The 26,540-nt window shown below is 38.6% G+C and overlaps 1 protein-coding gene across 1 annotated transcript in view; it reads right to left on the bottom strand.

Annotated features, from left to right (window-relative positions):
- Positions 1–7,416: 7,416 nt before the first annotated feature.
- LOC307023932 (rho-related GTP-binding protein RhoN-like) overlaps positions 7,417–26,540 on the bottom strand; it is a 28,452-nt gene continuing 9,328 nt past the window's right edge. The window contains exons 3-5 of the mRNA XM_079657628.1: positions 13,520–13,629; positions 11,213–11,347; positions 7,417–8,426 (exon numbers count right to left, since the gene is read on the bottom strand). Coding sequence (XP_079513754.1) covers positions 8,172–8,426; positions 11,213–11,347; positions 13,520–13,629 — 500 coding nt within the window. The 3' untranslated portion in view covers positions 7,417–8,171. The remainder of the gene's footprint in view (positions 8,427–11,212; positions 11,348–13,519; positions 13,630–26,540) is intronic.

Here is a 26,540-nt window from a genome sequence, read left to right on the forward strand (position 1 = left end):
GGGGGGGGGGGGGAATCCACTCTCTGGCATTGTGCAATAATTTCAGACAATTTCTAGCCTCCAACTATATGAGTAGAGTTCAGAGCAGCAATATTGAGTCAGTCGTTATGTGAATATATTTACTTTCAGTGTTACCTTTATCTTTAGAGGTGCTGGTTGTCAGATTTGAACTGATTTAAAGCTTTATATCAAACAGTCATAACAGCTTTAAAAATCCCGCAAATGTCAATGTGTTTCATTCACAATCTCCTCCTTCCCATTGATGAAAAACAAGACCACTTACAGTATGTAAACCATGTGTATTCGTGTGTGGTGAACATGCCACCTTAATAATGTATGTTTCTACTTATAGCACTCACTCAACATCCCTCAGGAAGTGTTGGTGGTCGGTACGGTGGTGATTGTAACCTATGCAATAACCAGGGCTAATGTTGTGAAGAAATCATATCTGCAAAAACCATAAGCCATTGAAGCTATGTGGAAATGAGTGAAAGTGTTTGAAGGGCAGAGAGATATTGCAGGAAAGCGTATTACTCCTGCAGCTACGCTCAACTTTTCAAGCAGAATGAGCTTGGAACAATTATGACTCAAGGACATGAGTCAACTTGAGTGACTGCACCATATATACGCTAGGTTGAAAGCTGGAATGGAGATTTCAAGTGTTTTTTTACTGTAAGGATTCATTTTAAATACAGAAGAAACGGTACTATACACTGCAAACATGTGTTCCAACACGTTAATGCACATACCCAAGACTGCTTTCTTTAACTGCGGATTGTTTTGTATATTACAGCTATTGCACTTGGCATCTAGATGCAGGATAAATATAAATGTTGCATTCATGGTCATTCATTGCTATGACAAAAACAGACGTCGAAAACCAGGTGGCTGAAAAATAGAGACCACACGAAACAGTATTGTCAGCACGTTTGCTCCGAGGCCTTTTAAATGCCAGATGTGCGGTGCCAGACGCCACAGTGGCAGGACAGATATCCTCCAGTCAGCTGATTTTCAGAGCTGAGCTGCAGCTGAGCGCCCATTCAGCTCAGTGCACTGTGTAAGGGAGACAGCGTTACAGCATGATACAGAGTCCCGGCTCACAATGCGACCCTGTTTGCTTTCTTCTACTGTACAGTTAGCAGAATGGTTTTTAGCCTCTGGGTGATCTGTTAGTTGAATAACGACACAATGGTTGATGACTGTCAGACGACTAAAAGATGTGTCATTACAGTGTCAGCAGAAACCTGAACCGTTGTCTAACAGTAGACGTTACTGAGATGTTGACAATGAAAATCCAACGTTTGTTTACAAAACAATAAAACCATTAATATTATTGCAGGCATGAAATCCTAATATCCTGATAACTGGACTTAAACTCCCACTGTACATTTTACATTTGCATTCAATTTAATATTGAATAATCAATTTCTTGCACAATTAATATCCTGCATTATATTTGGTACTGGAAATTTGTATTTTTTTCACTTTGTAATGCTTATTTCTGAAATATTTTTGACTGTCTTAATTTCTGTTATGTTCATTGCCTTTTTATGCTGCTGCAACGCCAACATCCATCTATCTATCTATCTACCTACTTATAGTAAGACTAGGATTCTCTAAACATGCTTTGGGTTCTGTGTGCTTGTGCTTTGAGCTAAATGCTAATGTCAACATGCTAACAATAGCAATGCCAACATGCTGATGTTTAATGAGAAAAATGTTTACCATGTTCTCTATCTCAGATTAACATGTGAGCAAACATCTTATATTTAGCACAGAGCACACACAACCGCAGAGGCTGATGGGAATTTGATTAGTTGGCAGGTAATTGGTCTTAAACTAAAGGTATGCAAGCAATCCAATAGTTTTAACCTGTAAGATATTAGGATACATCCTTTTGGAACAGTATGTTTGGACCAAAATTCATAGAATCAGAAATGTCCACATCATGGTGGAACTAGAAAAAACTCAAAGGATCATCAAAGTAAGCAGTCCTCTAAATGTATGTCTGTATAATTAAATTAGCAATCTGTCGAGTTGTAAATAAAAACGCACAGTAATCACTTGTTCACGCCAAAATATTAAAGCACGGAGGTTTTAAAAACACGTCAGTTTGTCAGCAGTCATTTAGCTTGGTTACAGAATAGGAAATAACCAGTTTAAATATAATCTGTTGGTCACAAGTTGTGTTTTCTCTGTCTTAAACCTCTTTAGCAGTAATCGAGTGACTGTGCGTGTAGGTCGGGGTGTCTCTGTGTGCATGATATTTCTGTTCAAATGTTGCACTGGGGAAATCAGCACAAAACAATCTGCTTGGCCATCTGGAATGTTTCAACGTGCCTGTTTGTTTGTGAAGCTGCACATCTGTGTGTGTCTGCAAACATGTACAAGCAGATTGGCCTTTGCTTCAAACACTTGAGGGCAGTTCGTTACCCCACGGCTAAATTCTGAATGAGCAACGTGATTGATTCTGTTATTTTGCAATGACATAAGACCGGTGTGGTTACAAGAGTCAAAACAACACTCCATAACATTGTGACAAGAGAAACTACAAGAGCAGAACAACTGAAAATACCCACATGTCGGGTTGTTGTAATGGGAAGCATTCTTGGATTATTTTCTGGGACATTTTGCATTATTTTCCTGACTTTCAACGGGTCAAAAGATCAAGTGATTGAAAAAATAATCAGCAGATTCATTGATAATGGAGAAAATCGCTAGTTGCAGCTCTACCTTGGAGTCTGTTTCTTGATTTTCTTAAAATGTCAGGTTCATTACAGGTCAATACTATCGAGCGTAGTAGAAATGCCAAAATTGATCCAATGACAATCTGTAAATCCATAATTATGTGTACTTCTCAGAACAAAAATATTGTAACAATCAAGGAAACTAAAGGATAAAAAGGCACCAGATGTATGTTGATACAAATGTAATCAGACTTGACTTCACAACTGGTTAATGACTCAGCCATTTTAGATTTGTGTGCTCCTTACATGCATGTTGATGTCAGCTCTCTATGGTCAAGCTGAAGAATGACTGCACTTGTCTGCTTTGACTGTTCTCTCACTCTCCTTTGATCCTCATTAGTTGCTGGCCCAGTATTATGGTCGCACCCTTTGCCTCCAAACCAAACACTGTCCACCTCAACAAAGTCCTTAAGGCCAGGTCATGAACAAGGAAACCTTTTTAGAAACTCAACCGGTTGGGTTTGCTTCAAAACAAGTCTGTACAGCCTGTACAACTTTCCCTAATGTAGAAGGAAATGAAACAGAATGTACACAGGTGGAACAAACATTTTTTTTTTAAACAGTATGAGCTTTGTTTACTCCTTGTTAAATTTTCAAGAGTTCCGCCATAGTGAAGATTCAATTTCAGAAACGTCACCCTTTTTGGTTTTGTGTATGTGTGCCCATGTGCATGCTCATATGTGCAGCTGCATTTTATTGTGTGTGTGCGCTTTCCGTCGTCTTGACTCCACAAATGTGCCACTTTTATTGTTGCGCAGAGAGAACAGAAGGAAAAGCCTGAGCCCTCATGGACACGGGGCACATATATATTTAATCTGCTCAATTTTACATACTGTTTAAATGGGTCCTGCATTTTTAATGACCCACTCTTTCCCACTGACACGGCAGCAACCATTATCCTGGCATTGCTATTATGTTGCTTGTATTGTGTGGTTTATGCTTGTTGCCAGCCTTTTTTCACCGTATTCCCTTTCCTTGTGATGTTAAAAGAGGGGATTTGAGTCAAACTGAACAGATATTAGAGCAGCGCTGTCTGCCATCCTCCACCCTCACAGCATTAGGGTGCAGTTTTATGGCTACGGACACTTTGCAAGCAGGAATGGCATTAAAGATGCAGAAGGGTTGAGCCTCGGTGGTCACTGATCAGTGGTACTTTATAGTGGAATCAAAATGAAAAATGGACCTCCTGCAAAGTGTGTTTGTACCAGGATAAATGTGCATATAATAATAACACGGGACAGGCATTACATGGAGATAGATAACTGTCTGGTTTGAAAGGATTCAAACAAAACCCTAATACATTTTACATGTCAGAATTACCATAATTCAATTTGAACTTGTCACATGACCGCGTGTGACATTATTAACATTATTTACATGTGGCTGGTTCATCCGCCATGGGACATATGACGTAGGCTGTAGGCTGGATTTGGATCCTGAAAGATGTTGTTGGAGTTGATTGCTGTTTGTCTTTAGTACATTCACGTTACATTCAAGGTAAATGCTTTGTGATTAGGCGGTTAGATTGAAAAGCAGCGAGACTCATGAAGAACAAGACTGAGAAACCTAATGTTTAGCTGTTTGTGGCTTCGTCTTACAACCGGAGAGCAGGCCTGCATATAAGAGGAACATCTGTAATGTGCTATAACATTGTTTAATATGATCATTTGACCTGTGATACATAATAACAAATATGTAACGCTAAGCCAATCTCTCCAATGGGGTACCTTTAGGTGAAGGCATGCTCTTATTCTTGTATCAACATAACTTTCATTTCTATCGTATTCATGATGAGACTCAGCTTATGCCTTTTATATTTCAAGTTTCAAGGCTTTATTGTCATTTGCACATTAGCTACAGTGCAGATATAGCAATGAAACACTTAAGTCACAGGCTCCTCCAACAGTGCAGCATATACCGTATATAGGACATACAACAAATAAGATATGCAAGTAAATACAAGTAAAATAGACATAGTGCAGGAAGAGTCTTTATACATAAGTAAATGGAATATGATATGACAGATACATAATTTGTGAGATGCAAACAGATGAATATTTAAGGATGTTTTTTAATAAGTGCCAGTGTTTAATAGTCTTATGGCCTGTGGAATGAAACTGGATGGACTGAGATATTTCCAAAACTCTTCAGTTTTTGGCATTCATCTTTAATTGCCTAGCAGATATTTTCAGTCAATTGTCTGCATGCTTTCATCCTCCTCCAGAGAACTACTTATCCCCAGACTTTCCCTCGCAGCATTGTAAGGTTGACATTTATTTATTTTCTCAAGTACAGCTAAGACTGATGGGAGTATCATTAGTGTTGTATCAGGTGTGGACATATAAACTTCACACAGTATCTTTCATATCTTTCATGTTCCTCCCATATTTGCATTGAACCGTCTCTATTCTTTTACTTATCTATTATCTTTTTCATTCCTTTGCACTTGCCCTGTAGCAACAGGAGGTTTGCAAGGACTGATGCCAGGAACTGCATTACATTTTACCCGCTGTGAGTGCATTTGGCCTGGAGTGTTAGCTAAATCTAAAAGGACTATAGCCTATTCCATTTGTTCTAACTGACTGAACTGTAACTTTGGTTGTACTTTGGTTATAGTACTTATATGCCAACTCATAACTGCACATATAAAGATAAAATATGAAGTTGGAGGACCTTGACAATGGGATGAAATGGAAAGTAAATGAGAACATTATCGACGTGGGAGTCTAATGGTCTCTCTGTGGTCATATATCTTGTGCCTCTTGGGTCATTTGAGTCTATATTCCCTCCTACCTACTTTTTACGGCTGCTTCTCTCACACAAATCCCCTCATCCATATGGGAACGATCTGAAAATAGCTGAACAATTGTTGCCATTAATACACTATAGGAACTAGGTGCTCTGCAGTAGCTCCACAGTAAAACTGCTGTTGAAATTCCATCGACAGGTGAGGCTGCAAGGACAAGAGGGAGGAGTGTTTGCCAAATATGTTTGTTCACTCCAGCCGAAGGCTAAAGAGTGATATCTTTCACCTTTTCTGTACCATCAACAAACATTTCCTCCACCAAAAGCAGAGGATGACCCAGTGCCTCAGGCTGAGGTCGCTCTAGCCTCAAAGTTTCTTACCTAACTTTATTTTACCGGCCCTTCACACAGAGCTGCAGCTGGTAAACAGAACCTAAGTGTAGATAACAAGAGTTGTCAGGTTGAAATTCAAGTCTGATTAAGTCCTGTTCCTTCATCAAAGCTAGCCAGCAGGCTCATTCTTTGTATAATAATGAAAAAACATGACGTTTTATGTGGATAACGTTGGATTTAATCTATTATATTTACTTCCCTCTGCTGAAAATCATAAATTCTGAGTCGGACCAGCTATTATTAACCACCACTGGCATTTGAGATTAAATTACTATGCTGACGTTGTCGAGTACTACATATATGCAAGGTTGTTGCTCCTCCATCTATATGGACGTCCTCTCTCCCCCGACTGGAGGTCCGCCCGGTCTCCCCTCGGGCGTGTGGTGCGACCTCGCGCTCCCTGCATGGCAGCGATGCTGTGAAATGTCACTATGCCGTTGCTCACAGAGGCGGGGAGGCTGCTGCAGGGTCTGATCCATCGTGGTGGGAAACAAATGGAACAAGAGCCTAAAGGTCAGACCACCAGGCTCCTGAATACAGTTCAGTACTGCTGTATTCATTTTTAATGTGAGGGGAATATGTTCATATTACTTGTGATGTTGCTGGAGTATCTGTAAGTGGGAAAATAATGGCGGTGAAGGTCACAGAGCAGTAATGATGGTTTGCCTTCTCTTCATACTTGAATTTTGACTTTATCTGATTCTGAGCAGGCCTGTAGCCAACTTTTATGTAAAAAAAATTCGTTTTGTGATGTAATCTATTGCTTTCGACACACTTAAGGATGCAATGAGGCTCTTTTCTCTGGTCTGTCGGGTATTCAGTCAAACGCTTGGATCCCAAGTCAAATTTGATGGTTCACTATAACATTTGGTAAATACAATCATTCATAGAAGATGGATCGTAGTAACTTTGGTGATACCCTTTTGGTATGTATTTTTGTTGGATCCTAATTAGCAGATTTTACATTGCTTAAACACTAAACCAAATTGGTTAACAACATAATCATTATACCTGCCAAACACCAAGAGTTATATCACTCCGAGAATGTTAGCATGCTGACGTTAGCATTTAGCTCAAACACTCTTAAAGTGTTAAAAAGGCAGGATCATTTACGATCTTAAGTTTTAAAGGCATTGTTGCTAATAACTGTTAGGTGATTTGCGTTAATATGTATTTTTATCTCGGGTTGTTGCAGATGAGCTGTTTATATGATGTTGAAGTATGGCTTTATGTAGTAGTATTTTGGCAAAGTTATTAATTTACTGTTACTATTTCTTTGCTGTTCATTAGAAAATCTTGCTCTAGTGAAAAAGTTATATATTTCACGACAGAAGCTTATTCAAAGACTAATGTTTGTGCCTTCCAGAGCAAAAATCTCATGAGCTGGGAACTAGCGTAACCCCTGCACCAAAGGAAGACACAAGTATAACAAATCATTTACCATTCATACCCAAACTTTTCTAAGCATAATTATTTATAAAGGCCAAATTACAGTGACATGAATAAATTACATATTGAAGATGTCCCAACATTCAGCAGAGCCATTTTTATTTATTTCATTATCACATGTACAACATAACATTCACCCAGTGTACTCTCTTCGTGACTTTCCTTCCCAGTGTGAATAAGGACAATATTCATTGCACAACACTTCAGTTGTATGTGGTGAGTGATTAATAAGATTTTAATATTAAAGCACTTGTGGTTTAAGAACATTTGTGTCATCTCAGGCACAAGTTATTTTTATTTAGTCCAGATTTTAAACTTGTCATATGAAGTGAAACAGCAAAGTGAATCCCTGACATTTAGGAATAACTCGGAACAGTTGCGTGCATCATTTTGTGCTTCATTTACTTTGTCACTTACAGAGAGAAAAGTTTGTCAAAACAGGAAACAACATAAAGCCCATCCCTTTTAAAGCTGGTTCCTGCAGGCTGATCTTTCCTATGTTTTTTTTTTTTTACTTTCAACCCCATACTCTTATATATATTTTTCTTTCCTTTGTATCATTTTCTTACCAGCCTTTTTGTGTCCATGACCATTTGTCCACTTGTTTAAGAAAGAGCGTTAAATAGCTTTGCCACGACAATGACCATCCCCAATGAGAAATATAACAAGGAAAGTTTTGCTAAAGATGGACAAACATTTCCTCAAAGAACTCCACAGGATAGAATTTCTTGTTTTCATCACATCGTCCTTTATGCAGTGCAAAGACCTGACAAGAATTCACCAATAAATTAAGTTCATGTGCGGCATGGTTTTCAGTCTGTTGGTTAGACTCTGGTCCTACATGAGCACGCAGCTTTTGGCCCGGTCCTTTCTAATGGCGGGTGTTTGCTCAAGAATCTCAGTCCGAGGTGGCTGCTGGGAAACCCGCTTGAGTCCGAGGCGCGAGCCAGCACGCTTCATCTGGGGTTGATTGATACGGGACACGGAGGCAAGGGTGGTTACGTGGAAAACATCACGGACGCTGTTCTCTGAATACTTCGAGGTGCACTCTGTGTAGGCCACTGCGCCAATCTGCCTCGCCAAAGTAGTTCCCTAAAAACAGAGAAAGATATAAAATATGAGGTTGTTAGGACAACATGTAAACATGAAAATCAAAAGAAGCAAATCTAGCAGATAATTTGCAATATTAGCATTTGTTTCCAACTGTTTGTGGCATGAGACAAACGTATAATCAATATTTATTATCCTTATTAGCTCTGGTTTGGGTCTCCACCAACTTCTCCGAGAATTGCCTGGCTCTTTAGCTGCGAGTAGCTAACCTACAGTAGTTCTCTGTTTGTTAGTCGATTTGGCAGGTAGCATTCCCTCAGTCTTTGCCTGCTGCTCATTCTACTGTTTCGGAAAAAACGGTTGATTAGAAAACTGAGACTGAACCAAAAGTGTATCTCCCTGTAGGAAGACAACAAAAAGCTTAATGCCTGTAAAACGCTACACCGCCATCAGGTCGTAATGCTTTGTGGTTTCAATATCTAAAAGAGTCTCCTTTCACATTAGATTTAGTTATTTGATCCATTTTCATGTTTTTGCAGTTTTTAATTCAAACATTTATCCAGTCGTGTGCTATGGTTTGTGTTTGTTTGTTGTCCAAAAGAGGGTGATTCACCCAAAAAGCTGCTGAGAGCTAGTACTTAGTGCAAATTGTATGTATGTGTGAGAGAGAAAGGGGGGGGTCATGTGGTGGCAATGATGCTTTTTGCATTCTTAAATGTCCTTAAACCATGTTGAACCTCTGGCACACTGTTGAAAGCATCTTGTTATCCAACAGGGTCAAAATGAAACATTTCCATTTGGTTTTTGAAAGCCATACTATGAGTGCTCCAATGCAGAAACTGTGGACTTTGAAACCCTCTTTAAAAAGTGTGTTTTTATTTTGTACTATTTGTAAATGCTGTTAGATCATCCCTACCTTATAATTTTTTGGATATCAGACCCTTGGTCTTGTGAAGTAAACACTTCCCTCCTAATAAAAGCCTAAGCTCAGAGAAGTATGATAGCTAGCTGGGGCATACACAAACTAAAGATCCTCTACACAGCTATGAAATATTTAAGGCCTATCTGTGTAACTGTAAAATGAAAGCGTAAATGCTCAACTTATTCCCAGTAGTGGTTATATCACTGTCTTAAATCTGCACTGGTTAAAATGGTATATATGGTGTTTCATGTAGAAAGAAAGATTGTGTATACTTCTTTTAAATGTAAAAATAGCACTTTGACTTTATTTCATTCTTTCTTTCTGGAGTGTGTCATCAATTGGATTCGTGGACTTCTTTGGCAGTGAAACATCAACACGTTGTGACAGTGTGGGTGTGCAGCCATCAGTGTTAGAGATGTTCCATATTGAAGGAGTATCTAGCGGTCAGCTGTGATAATAATATCCTTATTCTATGAAAAACATGAAAGACTGTAGCTGTGCTTCCAAGGAGGTCGCCTTATCGTTGCATTAATGTGAACCTTCCAACACTTCAAGTCTGTGTTTGGACGCCTTTAAGCCGATGACAGCAGTAGTCACACAATGAGTGTGCGGTTTATTCTTGCGAATGCACTTTCCCTGGGGGATCAGCTGGTCAAGAGGCTGAAATGTAAAGGTCACAGTTTGTAGCTTTGGAGTGCAGCTTTTTGAATGCATCAAGACAATTCTAAAGCTACATTTTCTTTTTACAAATCCAGCCATTTTCAACCTTTTTTCTATTTCTTGTACAATACTATTCAGCTAATGGACTAACAGTGCAGCCTCTGTAGGGTTTCACTGTTGATTGTTAATTTGTATTCATACATTTAGTCAAAAATCATGTCATTTAAATAAACACAAGACGTTGTTTTGACACATTAGGAGTGAACTGAAGTCATTGTTTGGGTTCTTTTGGGAAGATTTTTTCAAACTTAAAAAAAAAAAAAGATTTATTTGGGCAACCAGTCCCTTTATTTATTGAGAAAGAGGGCCTCATTACCATACAAGGGCCACCAGCTCTACCAATTGAGCCTTAAACGTCCTTTATGTAAGACTGTTCTGGAAATCTATAGTAAACATCCAGCCAAACAAGTTGAAAGTGGCCACAAAGGGTGGACTAGAAGAAAGAAAGAGTTTCAAAGTTCAAAATGGCTGCTGTTAAAATGTCAGGAAAACTTTTGCCTCAGACAAAAGTTTCTGTTCATGTGGAGCTGAATCACTTTATCAAGAGAAAGTTTTCGACTTAATTTGATGCGATTACTGACAGGAAAACGAGGGCAGTTACCTTTGCTTCGTCGGAGGTATGAGAAAACATTATTATGTTGACAAAAGGGTGCCAAGAAGTGTGAATTTACATTTACATGAAAATAGGCTATTAAAATGCAGGCATGCCACTGTTCATCACTCCAAGACACAAACAAAACAATTGTATTATCGCACATCCGGCTGTTTGTCTCTAGCTCTTTTATTCCCCTTGTTTTCTCCATTTCTATGAAAGTGATGATCGAAAGCAAATGTGATTTTCTCAATTCATTTTCAAAAGTTTTGTTTGTGTGCACAGGAGAATCAGAAGTTGATGTCATTTGTGTGGGATGATACTATTAAATGTGTGAATCAGTGTTACTATAGGCAAATGGAAATCGCTGCAGTGGAAAATTACAAAGGACTGTACCAACAATATATCATAGGTGTTTCAAAAATGATATTGATCAAATCTGTTAAAACCATACTATTCAGTTCTTCACACATACCAAAGACTGTCACATTGTTACACTTTGGTAACAGAAGCTGTATGTCCAAGCTGGATTTGACAGTGTTGATGCCAACACATATAAAAACAGATGAGTGTTGTTTTGTCTGCACTCCTCACCTGTTCGTGGGTGACGGGGATGAGTCTGTGTTTGGAAAGCTCTCTCATGACATTGAGGTCTGTCCTCATGTCCAACTTGCAGCCAACCAGCACCACTTTGGCGTTTGGACAGAACTCCTGCGTCTCCCCCTGCCACTGTATATAAATAGACACATACATATGAGTGGAACATTATGAATCAGACACAGGTTCAAATGAGGATATCGGAAAACGTTTTCTTTCCATTATGCAGAAAACAATTTCCGACCCCCTCCGATACCCACAACACAACAATAACGATGTTCTGTTAGCAACAACTTGGATGCTCATGGTTATAAAAGCTAGAAGAAGAAAGAGAGAAAGACCTGACTCAAACCATCAAACACTTTCTCCTTATCGTTTTCTTTCTCTCCGAGATTCTTGTCATTATCTCCTCACACCATGGCACAGACACTTTGAGCATTGCTGCTCCATTTGTTCTCCTTTTACAAAGAGCCCTTTTCTCCCGATGCCTGTGTCTCTGCTGTTACAGGCTCCAGTGTGCGGTGCAGTTGTGCAGAGTGAGCTGTTGCCTTTCAATGGGCCGCTCCGCCGAACAGTGTGCAACTCGTGAATAGCAGCAATTTAAATCAGTCACAAAGGACCCATGGGAAGAGCAGCTTATTGTTTGTGTTAATATTCAGAATTGCTAAGAGTTTTGCCCGGGATAAAGAGTACTCAAAGTTTATAAAAAGATAATAATGGAGGCTGGTTATTTTCGGGTAACTTCGTCTTCAACTGACGTTAAGGGAGGCTTTTTTTAGACATTTATACCAGGAAGAAAACATTGCAGCTAACATCATTTAAAAGTTAAAGAAATGTATGGAATGTAAAATGTTGTTATGTGTTGAGCTTTTTGAAAGGTCGTTTCAATTATAGATGTTTTTAGTTGCTAGTTAAATATTCATAAAGTGGGTTGAATTACAGTCTTAGAGAATTTGTACTCATCATCTATTTTTGAAATAATTGGGTACATCAACCACCAGGTTTTCTTAAGCTCACTAAAAACTTGAACTGGTGTGTATGAGTCCTTTGTGCATCGTCCCTATGCTGTGCACAAATGTTGTTGATGTACTCTATTTATTGTCACTGACCCCAGGGTGCTTTATTCAGCTACACTGAAACAGTGGTTGGTAGAACCTATGATTACAATTATCCACCCTTTCATCATCAGCCAGCAGGTTTGTTTGTGTTTGTCATCCTCTGCTATTGTGCTTGAAGTATTTGTACAGCTTCTGGACTTCATATGTACTAGTTGAAAATGCTGGTGATGGTTTATTTTATCGTAGCTTTCATAATCTTCAATAGTCTCTCAACAAATAACCTGATACTTCGATTCAAACAGGCAAGGGCGGCAGAAAGACGGAGAGGTGATATTAAGGATAACATGCAGCAATGTTGGCAGGCTGCTAGTCAGGAAGTTATGATGAAAATGTGAGAAAATGTTGCCAGCTGCAAAGTTGGAAGTGTTAAAAGAAGGTGATAGCCGGGTAGAGGCTGGGATAACATCTGAGAGAGCGTAATGCTAGATGAGAAATCTTCTTACATTGGAGATTTGAGAAGAGATTGGTCTGAAGAGAACAAAGGGTATAAAATGAAAAGAGGAAGTGATAAGAGTCAGGGGGTATTTTTGAAGCTTAGCCATAGTGAGAAAAAATAGCCATCTTAGAGGAAAATGGAAGGGGCAGAAGAGGTTGTTAAGCTTTCCAAAAAAAACGGCAAAAGAAATAAGATGTGGGCTTTCAATGTCAAAATAAATGGAAACAAGTCATGGTGGCACATTGCAATCCTTTGAATTGTCCCCAAACTTTTCAACATGTCACTGTGGCATGCATTGTGAGATCAGTTTATTCACCACTATTACTAAGGTCATCTAATGAGGTCAAAGTTCAAGTTAGTTCTCCAGTGGACCCCCTGTAGGTGTGAGAATTTGTCGAACATAAAAGATAAACGTTTTGGTTTTGTATTGATGATGTCATTGATGAGTGATCGTGCAGACTCCAGGAATGTCTGCGGACTGGGGAGGTCAAAAAAATTTCAGTGAAAATGAACATTTATCAATAACTAAAAACGCTACGAGTTGCAAAGCAAATCCTTAAAAACGCTATGTGTGCCTCGCAGTAATTACTCAATAATTGGAAAGATTCAAATCTACATCAAAGTATCCTTTAATGCCGCTCTGATGTTTGCAGTCGTGATAAAAAGCAAATGTTCCTTGAAAACCGCCTCAGCTTCATCAGGGAGAAATCAAACAGGACAAATTCACACTTCTGTTACTGCGTCACTGACCTTTTTGAGCACGCTGTCCAGTGTTTCTGGACGGCTGATGTCGAAGCAGATGAGGACAGCGTCTGAGTCGGGATACGCTAACGGACGCACGTTGTCATAGTAGGTTGAACCTGTAGGCGAAAAAAACACACAGAGATGACCAACGTTTCCAGGTGGATTATATGTTGTTTAGTTACTTTTTGATATCACAAAGTGAGTCATTGCAGAGCACCTTTGGCGGTAATAACTATGATTGAATGTAATTAGCATGAACTAAAGCACTCTGCAGATGACAATGAGTGGGTGTGATTCATTGCTTTCGAACAGAGAGGCCTCGTCCAAAACCCCTGGTCTGTTCGTCCGACAGTCTTGAATAAGCCAACAGACAGACATGTGACAGTGATATAATGAATGGCTCAAACAAAGCGTCACCTGGCATTTCAGAATGGCATGTTTTTTTGTCGGGGGCCCGGGCTGAATTGAGCATTGTGACCTGGGTAAGGGGACACATTCCTGTCCATTAGGGAAAACATTCCCTCTCCTTTTCCCCCCATTGTCTCCAAAACTATGTGGTTTTGTCCCCGTGAGCAGGGCTTTGGCAACTTAACAAAAAATGTGTTTGACAGAAAAATTCCCAAAGAACACGAGTAAATGAGTTCTGCACAAACATAAAAACAATTCACACATTGAAGTTGTTTTGAAAAATACCCAACACTGAAATTCTTCAAACTGAAGGAGAGTCAGTATGTTGGTATATGTCAAAACAAGTTACAGATGTGTATGTAAATGTATTAAATCAAATGGACACTAACTCAAATAAATAATCCAAACTTGACTTTAAGCTTGTTGGATGAAGCAGAGACATTTTTTGTGATCCAATTGTTGTGAATTTCATTTAATTTCCAGCTCCTCAAATGGCATTTAAATTATAAATATATCACATCACCGAAGCTAAAGATCTTCTAACTTATACTGCGCCTTTTATTTGTTCATGATATGGAAACAATTTTACAGTTTAGGTAATAGTTGTTACCCCTTAATTACTTTTTTTTCACCTTCCAATGAGTTTATTTTAGTAAGACAACACAAACATTGAATTTGTTAAAAACCTGCCTTGTGTTGCATTCAGTTTTTAGATGTCGAATCAGGGAATCAAATGTAATCCTAATCGATGACATAGATGGCACAATTATTAAGGATTTTTCTTTTTACCTACCAAGTTATTTTGAATTGTAATTGCACAACAGCAACACACCTGGAGGGTAAAACACAGGTACAGTACGTGTGTCCAAAAAAGCAGCTATATTTACCAGAATCTGTGTCATTCTCTCAAAACCCTGCCCCTAAGCAGACCACGTGTTTGTGCATGTGTTGCTGTGGTCAGAAATGTCAAACTAAAGGCCACAACCATTTCCCCTGTCTCTCTGACTAATTATTGCTCCTGGGTTTCACACATACTCTATTCACACACACATGCACAGACACACACACATGATCTCTCTTTCTTTTTGGTGGTTAAGCTTTGTCTTGGTCCGAGTGTAACACAGAAGATGTGGATTATTCATTTGATAAAAAGAAGACTGGGTGAGGGGCTGTGTATCCGACGGTGCCCATAAACCACCCGTAGGTCTGCACAGTTTACACATGAGTGAACCCACAGATGTAGCTCAGCTTCACACCGTCAGCTCCACCTCTGCATCAGACGGCAGCTGTGAACAACTTAAAAAGTGTCAGCCTTCAGCTGATCCTCTGCAAGTCTAGAAAGTTATTGCCATTTTGAGAAAAGTTTTTGGATGTTACTAACAAGGTTTGTGCCGATGTTATTAGTGAAGGTTCATCCTGGAAGTCAGTGTTTCTGTCTTTGTGTTAAACAACCACCCACCTAAAACCATAAAAACTATATTTATGAAATACTGCTGGCCGTTTCTGGGCAATAAGATCTGACACTTTTCAAAAGTCATTTGTAAACGTTCTTAGTCAGCATTTTCGCAAGTACACAAGGCTATAGCTATGCAGAGAAATGCCTTTCGTCATCAGTAGAACTTGTGCCAATTATTGCAAAATACTATAACAAATGATGTATTTGTCCATCAATCTTAAGTTATTACAAATACAGAGACAGCCAACACATGTTTAAGTTGTGTTGTAACGTTAAAAAAGGTATTTGCCAAAGGTCATTATCAGTATAGGCAACTGCTCTTGCTATAATAGAGACAGTTTTTCTTGTAAACAGTTCATGTTCACATTCAGGGTGAAAGTTGCACAAGACACTTTTTTTAATAGGTTGAATGAACAACACATAACTCTCATTGTTAACATTAATAAACAAGGAAGAAACGTTTTTATAGGAAAGGATAGAAAAGAACTTCAAAGAGGATTAAAAAATCATATAAATGTAAGTCAACAAGGACGCATTACCCAGTCTGCCATCACCTTTTATTCCAGGGTTCTCAGTATAAAACCTCATAAGCAGACAATTACGATTCTGTCAAACTTTTCCCCAAGGCAAGAACATAATGAAACTCCATTATGCTTTAATGCAATTTTAAAAAGCCATTTCACAAAACCTCTTTATACACTTATTTATTTAAGCAGGAATAATGGAGGTGGAAATCTATTCTCCATTATTCAAGCTCGAACGCATAACAGAGTTAGGCAACAACACGTTGTTCAATCAGATAAAAGATGTTTCCCCAATAAGAGCATTTAGAAGGACTGTCCAAGGTGCTGATAATGTGACTGTCAATCTCCCTGCAGGCATGTAGGTTAGGGTTTCTTTTATGCAGCAGTACTCCCCTCTGAAGTTTGCTATCTCTTAATCTAGCCACCCAGGGCCGTCCCTCTCTACAGGCCGATCATGCAGACTGCGTGGGGCCTCATCTTGCGGAGGGTGCCTATTCAGTTATCTGGTACTTCTTCTGCAGCTGAAGTTGTTTATTGTTTTGCCAAGTCCTCCTCTTCTGCTCAGTCTACCTAGCCCTGCCAGAATAAACAAGCATCTATAGAGTGGTGCAGGGATGACGTATTTACCCGGAAGTAAGCTGCACATGGGTTCCCTCGACAGAAAGTAATGGGATCTCTCCATAGGATTTTGGAAAATAGCTCGAAATAAGGTCTGTGGAAAAGGAACCTGTTAGATGAATGCATGTTTTGTTCAGCCGGATAATATCCACATGTCTACCCTACTTTTATCATTTTGAGTCATAAATCTAATCCAGAAGCAAAATGCTAACGTTATACTATAAACGAACTACAGCATGGTCGCTGCTTCAACGTCTCGCAAATTTAAGATCGATATTCAAAAATACAGATTCTAAATTGTACAAGTTGGAGCTTTTGGTTTAACAGTTTGCAAGAGCGCAGGTACTTGCTTTCAAGCAGAACAGGGGGAAACAAACTTAGCGGGAGTGTTTCTAGGGATGCATATCATTGACTTTTTTACGACACCGATACCGATACCACTGAACGATACCGATACTCAACCGATACATATCGTGATAATTTGAAAATGTATCATCCCACAATTACTCCCATGAAGCGCTTTACGATATAGTTAACATGTCAAATGAATATTACATTAAATGGTGGGACTTCTTGGACCTTTTAGTACTGAACAAACAATGAAAAATACATAAAAAATATGAAGAAAACTGATTATGGAATATCTTTTATAACACCCGCCATCAGGTGTGCCGCGTGAATAGCACATCTTGTCAATGCAAACAGACCGTTACAGCACCGTTATAATTAATGTTAAACCTGAGATTCGACTAGAGAACAAATAAATAATAGAATAAAGGTCATGAGATCTCTGCATTGCACAAACAAACAAATCTCATCTTTAAAATCAACATTTGCCTTCACTGGTGAGAGAAAACAAATCCCATCACAGTTCATTTGTGGGACTTACCTTTCTAGTATTGAACAAACAATGAAAAATACATAAAATATGAAGAAAAACGATTATGCTATCTAATTTATAACACCCGCCATCACGGGCCACGGACTCACTTTTAAAATAAAAAAATATATATATACTATATATATATATATATATTTTTCTTTTTTTCTTTTTTTTTTAAGTATCGAAACCGGATCTGATTTCGGTACGGTATACCGTAGCCACCAGTAACCGGTATTTCAATAATACCGGATACCGGTATGCATCCCTAGTGTATACGTGTTCGGTGTAATGACGTACAACCTCCTCGACAACTCCTGTGGTCCTATTCAGCCACTTGTTAACAACCATAGTTTTCATCAGACACGTAAACTCTTCAAACATCACCAGTGGGGTCACTGCTGATGTATTTAATGTCGTAGAACAAAACGTGATCCGTCTCTTAAATTTGTGTCAACCACAGACCTTATTTCCAGCTATTTTCCAAAATGCTATGGAGAAATCCCATTGGCTCTGAGACGAGGGAACCGGTAGTGGTAAAATGCTAACTCACTTCCAGGTTTTAGGACTCGTCACTGCACCACTCAAAACACTCCTGGGATTCAAGTCTCTCTCGACACTTACTCACATCCTTATCCTCCTGTGTTATTACTTCTAGAATCAGATACCTTCCAGAACCAGCTTTGAAATAATAACTTATGACATCGAAGCTGTGAAAGGCTTTCGTTTGGGTCATCAACCATCCCAACTACTTACAAGTAGATTGTGAAATACCCATGTAATAGTAGATTTGGGGGAAATATGTTTCTTTCTTTCCGTCTGTGGTTATAGCTAATCAATATTTTCATATTCACAGTTATGAACCCTCAGAGAATAAAGATCCGACTCTGCAGTTTCCCTAAGTTCTACAAAGTGCTTTATCGTCTTTTAATGCGTTAGTTTTGTGGCCTGCATCTTAAGTGCAATGGTTCCCTCTCACCACACACATCAGCATTTTCAGCCACATCAGGCAGCTGTTTACAGTTAAAAGGTCCTGATGAACCCACGGTGCACTACCAGCACCAAATCGCAGACAGCAAAGTTAGTTCCCTAGCTAAGATAAGATAAGATGATACTTTATTGATTTCAATTTGGGAAATGTTTGAAATATAGTTGAATAGTTAGTATTCAAAAGAGCATTCAGCAGTGAAGAGTTCGATATATTTCTCTCAGGTGTTAGTGGAAATAAAGCTAAAATAGTTCATATTGAATTTACATTATGTGGCCAGAAACACGACTCCAAATTAGTTGGAAGTATAGGCAACTTTTACAGGTTTGCAAAACACCTCAAGAGTTGATAATATGTCAGTAAAATTGCCAAAACTTCTGTTTTTTTACTTTCTCTTGATCCATATTATAGCACACGAGATGAGACTGATATCAATATTCTCATATTTTTATGTATTTATTCCCAAAATGTTCCAAAAACTACTCAATGCTCCAAGTGTCAGAATGATTTTTGTCAAATTAGTGCAGAATTAAACTAGTGATCCTCAGTTGGATCTCATTAACAATTGAAATTATAATAAATCATTATTATCATACTAATTCATACAATACGTTTAATTGGTTAAATTCTGCAAATATAGGAAATCATGAAATCGCTCATGCTTGCAAATTAAAAAAGCTTCCTCATAAAACTGGCATTAGCATAATCTTGGATATTGGTGGTGCTTAGTTGGCTCTGTATATCACACACACACACACACACACACACACACACACACACACACACACACACACACACACACACACACACACACACACACACACACACACACACACACACACACACACACACACACACACACACACACACACACAAGCTAGCCTTGAGGTTCCCTGATGACAACTAATCCATGTTCGGCACTGGAGCAGCAGCTAATGTGTATTGATCGGGGGACTTTTTGACCCTCTCTGGGACCTGTAGTACGATGCCCCTCATGGGAGGATTCCTGCTGGTGTGGCAGCGGCTCAAAGAAACTTCAGCCCATCTGTCTCTGTCTAAAAACGTCTGATCAAAAAGGCACTCGGCCAACGGAGTACTGCATGTATTCAGCTATCACAAAGGACAATGAGTGTCATTGAAAGTGTTTACAGCTTTCAGCTTTTTTAAACTCAAACATGCAACAGATCACATGCAGGTGTATATTTATGTTAAAAGAAGGCCATTCAAATGTAAAAATGTAGTCAGATGCGTGGCTGCTGCACAGCGTTTGGCACGGTGACGTACAACAGTCTGGAGACACACACTGGGACTCCACATGGGGTTGTCATGCTTTGGATGTTTGATCCAAACAAAAAGCTGTTTGCTATAATCTCTTGTCAGTGCGGCTGTTCGCAACTCGGCCGTTAACTGTCCATGCCCTCCTGTCATTTTATGCAATCCACTTGTATGGTGCTTTTTTGCGAATATATCTCTTATATTGAGTGGTTGTTTGGAGAGGGTTTTTTTCTTTAAAAGGGCTCATGTTATGTCTGAATTCTTTATCAGAGCTACACCGAGTTTCTCACAGTGTTACATGTTGTAGTTTCATGAAGCCAATTGAACTACATGCCTGGAAACTGAAATGCCCAGAAGCCGGTGTGTAATCCATTTTAATCACATGACACAGGGCTTTGTTACAGGAGTGGACAGAGTTGTATTTCCTGTGCCTGTGACTAACATATGATCCCTTAAGTGAGATCCTTTAATTCTGCCATTTGATGTCAATTGACGCCCAAAGCAGACACTGACATTATCCCACAGACAAAATAAATACTTGTGTATAGGATAGTCTGATCCAGGGAATGTATGTGATGAAATTGCGGCTTTTCTGGAGAATAGGGCTGCAACTAACAATTATTTTCACAAAGAATCAGTTTTCTATGATATGAAACAAAGAAAAACAGAGCATCTTTCATTTAGAAGCTGGTTATAAAGAATAAATAATGTCGCTATTTATGACTGGACTCTACATTGAAATGATCAACATTGTGAATCTCTGACCAAACTACTGTCGTCATAGTTTTCATCTAAAATATTCCCATAATGTAATCACATAATTCCACTGGGAATATCAACTACTACAAATGACATCCAACTAGTTTGTTTTGAAGAATGTTTTACCATTTATAATTTAATTAACACACTTAAAAAAAGACATGATCCACACTGAATCTACTTTAAATATGGCCTACCCCTTTCAGTTTATCTGTCCTCAGCATAAAAGCATTAAAAAAAACGAAATTAAATCTTTGGAAAAATCTAATAATAAATGAAGCATAAAACTAGACCGAAATCAATACAAGCCAGAATCCAAAGGCAGTTCATGTATCAACATTTTAAATAACTAACAAATCCTGTACTTTATATTTAATAACAGAGAAACCTGACTGAATATTATTAAAAAAGCCCATGTTTACTTATTTTCCAAGCTTTGAAACAAACTTTTGAAAAACACGGAAATTAAAAGGAAGGTGCAGGTAAATACTCATTAGACATAAACATCCAGAATGGGGTAAACAGAACAGTGTTTTTTCTATATAAATTACCCCAAAAAATCCAAAATGTAACATTGTTGACTATATAAATACCAACAGCTGATTACATCCCATGTTTTCACACTCAAACCTTTAACTAAAACCTAATTACTCCTGCAGGAGTGTCTGCATTTCTTGTGTATTTGTTTTTCCTTTATTTCTGGTTCGTCACCTGTCTGTATATTCCAGACTGCACTGCAAAATCAGATTAGAGGAGTAAAAACTTTTTATGAAGTTTCTTGATGAGAGACCTTAATGAACCCCACTGGGCTGGTTTCTTAATTATGAATTAAAAATGATATATTCTGTTAAATGTGGTTCATCTTGTTAGTGATTTTTTTTTATCCCATAGATAATTCCTCTTTGTCTGAACTTGTAAAACCCATTATTAAACTCCCACTGTTGTATTTTTGGTCAAGCTTTATGGCTTTAAGCCTGTAAAGCTGTAATGTGACTGATAAGACACTATCACTCTAAATGTCGTATCTCTTTATCGGCTCATCGTGAGTCAGAAGAAACACAAACACACCTCGAGATGTTTGCACAGAAAATCGTTATAAATCCTCTCTTGAGACATTTTGGTCTGCCAACTTCCATTATGGCACAGTAATGATCATTAATATTAAAATCATGTTTGTCCCAGTCATGCCCTTGTGAGGAAAAAGTTGCCTTTTTGGGGTTTGATCCAGGTCTGAAATTCTGGAACACATCCAGAGAGTGAACAGCAGTAAAATTAAACTATTGATTAATTTGTTTTTCCTCCACCAACTGGAAAAGTAATGCCTCCCGTAGAGATTAAACATTACTGCTGCACACTCATGCTGTGTGACGTGTGGGAACAATATGGCTGTTTGGTAAATAACAAAAGAGAAATGAAGCCTGTACGTTCAGATGATTCTAAATCGGTAATAGTGTCCACTCGGAGGACACATACACTCACACACACAGCGTGGATAATAACTCAGCGTATTTTCATAAACACCTCGGGCCCCCTGCAGAGCTGTATATTGCATTTGAATTTCCCCATCATTTGAAATGAAGCTGTTATGCCTGATATATTTTTCTCCATTCTCTGATTTTGTTTACCTTGTGATTAAAACAAGCCATCCATTGAGCAAGAGAGATTAGACCACACATAATGGATTTCTGTTCCACTTGTTGATTTAATGTTATTCTTTCTACAATGGGACCGTGAGGCTGATTGAGGTGAGGGAGCTAAGTCTCTGGAGTGATGATCTTGAAGTTAAATCGGCACTTTTTTAAACATTTCATTAGTCATGGAGAGTTTTATTCAGTCTGTGAAAATAGTTGTAAGGCTCTGAGGGTTTTTGTCAAGTCTTATAAGCCCTAAATGTCATCCAGGTTATCAATGTACCCACAGAGACAGAAAGCCTGCAAAGCATAGGTGGAGTTCAAGACATGGCCTTTTACCAGGAGGTATGGGGTTCTTGTAGTCAGTTTTTAGTCTGAAAATATCTTCTTTTGTTTTAAACTTTTTTTGTATCCAGTGAGTCCCACAGTTTGATGGAAGTGCTTACTTAATCATAGAAATCCCCCTTAATAACAGGGAAATAACATGCTTTCTGCAGTCATTAAAGGTGGGGTATGTAATGTATTTCAGAAACACTTTTTGTTATATTCCATGGAATGCTCTTAACATCCCGATAGCAATGAATATATTAAATGCTTTGACAATAAATACATACAAAAATGTCATCTGTGGAAGCTGTAGCGCTGTAAAAAGCACGACCAATCATTTTAGCCGGCCCGGCTAAAATGATTGATGGCCTACCTGCCTGTCAGCCTTCCATCTCGTGCACAAACTTATCTCGTGCCCTCATTGGTCATGTGCGCGTTTGTGTGTGTTGGAGGAGGGGCTCTGTAAGGAAGTCTGAAGGAAGAAGCAGATTTTTTCCGGTTGTGTACTTTCAAATTCAAGCGCACTCGAGCTGGTTTCTCCAAAATTACATACCCCATCTTTAAGTCAAAAAATGTATTCTAAGTTCACTTTTTGGAGCTTTCTAACGTTTCCCACGGTTATACCTTAAAAAAAGACATTTTCTTAGTTGTGATGGAGTTGGCACAGGTGTACACAAGTGACCTGTAGTACATTTGAAGCTTTGGTGCGGTGATGACAGGTACATGAAGAATGTGAAATGTGGTCAAAGCTCCTCGAATAGTCAGTAATTGGACCTTGACTAGAGATGTCATATTTTGCATCTCTGATCAGCCTTTAACATCTAATGTAAAAATGTGTTTGTTTAAATTTGACTGCTTGGTTTCACTATATTAGATTTAAGCATTACGAAAGGGGAATTATATAAACAGAAGCAGAAATGAATGGGACTCATCGGAAATCCATTACAGAGGATAGATATATCTGCCGCATAGGTGAAACACGGCAGTAGTGTTTTTTACAATGTGATTATTATTACACTTGAAATGTTACCAAAGTGAATTTAACAACAGCATGCTCAAGAGGATAAGTGCTTCATTTGACTCAATGTTTTAAACGGTGAAATGAAGCATTGTAGCCGCTCATAATTCATGGATTAATATGCAGAACTGCTGAAGCTGTGCTTGTCATGCACATTCCTAATGCTTGAATACCAAACAATAATAGAAAAGCAGCCTGGAGAAATGAGTGGTGCTGTCAGTCATATCAAGAGGTAAACACAATGTGCAGTGTAACAGATTTATATTGTCCATACCACACACATGCTGTATATGCATTTTCTATATGGTTGAAATCTGTAATTAAGACATTCTGATGTAATATCCACTACATTTTTAACGTTTGTGTTTACTAGATCAGCCAGAGCAATTAGGCTAAAGTTAAGTCATGTTATGTCTAATCAGGTTAGACAGAAGTCACATTTCTCTCATCTAGACTGAGACTAACAGAATACCTTTCTCTTTGCGATGTCCTTGCGTGTTTCTTATTCAGCTGGCACAGACGGAGAGCACTGCCACTGAGCAGAGTTTTGCCTGAAATCAGCAGTAATCCTGCAGGATTCCTTCAAATTAATGACAGAGTGACATCTGGGCCCCCCCCCACGCCCCCTTCAGATTAAACCTCCCAGCTCCTGTTGGGATGTTACATGCTGTCTGAGCAGCCTTATGTTCCTGTGCTGCCATGTTTCTGAGGTTTTAAACCCAGAGAACAAATAAACCTCTGATTCATATATCTTGTTTATTTTGTCTGCCGGCTTTCACCTGCTGGGTAGGAGCTTCCAAGGCCATGAAGCCAATAGAAAAGAAAATAACTAGTCTTTTATTTTACTATTAAATCTATATTATTAATATTAAGTCTACTAAAGGAAAACTGGTATTCCAAACTGCATGCACATGTGTATAGCAAATAATATTTAGATTTATGATCCAGTAACTTAGGTAAAGACATTCAATTAGAACATTTATAATGGTTCACATCAGTTTGAAAAGAAATAGCCTGACGCAAATCCTCAGAAAATAATGTGTTACTTAGAAATAATGATAGTTTTATAAGTAATGCTACATTTACACAATTTTTAAATGTCAATCTTCAAAAATCTCTCACGCTCTAGGTTGTAGAAAACACAGTTGTGTTTTTTACCAACCAGGATTATCAATAGACATCAATCCACTTTTTGGAATTCAGTCTTGTCAAAAGCCAACTAGTATGGAAGCAGAAACATTTGTTATAGAAATATAAAAAAATGTAATTGAAATGTCCAGCCTTTACCACTCCATATATTTTGAACAAAAGTTAAAGGTAGAAGGTTAAAGAAAGTTGAATTGGTTAAACATCAGACAAGAAATGTTGGGAACTACTGAACTACACCATTTCAGGTAATCGTGGTTTAAAGTAACAATAGCCTGGCTGTGACATGGTTTTATTTTCCATGGTACGGTATAATTAAGCAATAGCTCACGACAGGCCGTGGTATACGCTCAGTATATCACGGCTAAGAACCAATCAGATTGCTTGATTTGACTTGTCCGTTTTATAATCTGATTTATACCGTACCATGGAAAATAAAACCATGTCACAGCCAGGCTATTGTTACTTTATAAAACGGACAAGTCAAATCAAGCAATCTGATTGGTTCTTAGCCGTGATATACTGAGCGTATACCACGGGTAGAATTGTAAGTTACTTTTCACAACAAGTCAGTATCCCTCCGCGTCTGAGAAAAACAGTATACCGTTGGGCTGAAAAGCAAACTGCAAGCAGCGGAGAAGTAACGGGGCAGAAGCCCTCCTTTTTGACGCAGCGGTCAAAACGGCAAAACATATTCAGTGTGCAGTTCCTTTGGCATTAGGGCAGGGATATCTAGATACTTTTGAAGGTTTAACATAATGAATTGTGCTACTTTTAAAGCAAGCAACGATGTTTTCAAATCTGTAATCAAAGAGGTCCGCAAAAACACTATCGACCAATCAGATTGCTTGATTTGACTTGTCAGTTTTATAAATATATTTAAATTTCTTCCGTTACGAAACAAACTTACAAAGCATAAAATGGAAACATTTAAGATTAACTTCGACCTCCGGGGGGGTCTTACTATAGTATGGAGGAGTGGATTGAGCAGTGCCTATCTCCAGAAAAAAAAGCACCTAAACTACAACATGCAGAGCTACGTGAAGAGCAGGTAGACCAACTGGAAAAGTACCACCATTCAAAAGCTTTCTGATGTGGGTCTTGAAACAAAGCAGAGAAATGATGACCATAGTGGCCACAGGTGCGAAAGCTCTCCAGAGTTACTGGAAGCCCAATCTCGGGGACCGGAGAAAGTGGAGCAATATTCTCGCATGCCAAGCAACAGCCTAGACCAGGGGTCTGCAACCTTTTTGACCAAAAGAGCCATTTTGCTCCTTTTTCCAAAACATTTTTTTGTCTGGAGCCGCAAAACATATTTCATAGCTTGATAGCTAATAAAGTTGTATTTATTGTTATAATCAGACAAAAACTTCTTTTTTTTGTGCATTTATTAGGCTATTTATTACATTATATAAAACTGTTAACCTTTAATAAGAAACAAAGAACTCCTATAAGGAGAATTAGAAATAATACACAGGCCTACTTTAAAATAAATTAAACACAGCACTTGAGGAGCACTTGTTGTCGACCCTCCGCTTCACGTCGGGCCGAACCATGCCCCTTAGCTGTGATATAATGAGCCTATACCACGGCCTGTCGTGAGCTATTGCTTAAGTATATCACAGTGCAGTAGAAACAGGGTCACCAGTATCCAGCGCTGTCAGTAATGGCTGAGGTGTTGGGGGTTGAATGGAGTGGTCATAGCTACGTCTTGCATTATAGATAAGAGATGGAGAGGGTCTGAAGTGGATGGATAGAACCCCTTGAGTCTTTTGTGTCTAAACAAAGTGCACTACAAAACCTAATTACTTTTTTCCCGTCAGATAATGTAACAACCGATCCATTTTGGCTTCAAAAACCTCTCTGAAACACAACAAATGATCCTGCATGTATCCCTGCTATCCCCTGATAACATTTCAAAATGCTGTGTCTGCTCTGTATCAAATACAGAGCAGACATCCATTTGATTATCTTTTGTGTGACATGAGAGCTATTGC

The sequence above is a fragment of the Notothenia rossii genome, assembly GCF_949606895.1.
Source record: "Notothenia rossii genome assembly, chromosome: 11".
Taxonomy (NCBI): Eukaryota; Metazoa; Chordata; class Actinopteri; order Perciformes; family Nototheniidae; genus Notothenia; species Notothenia rossii.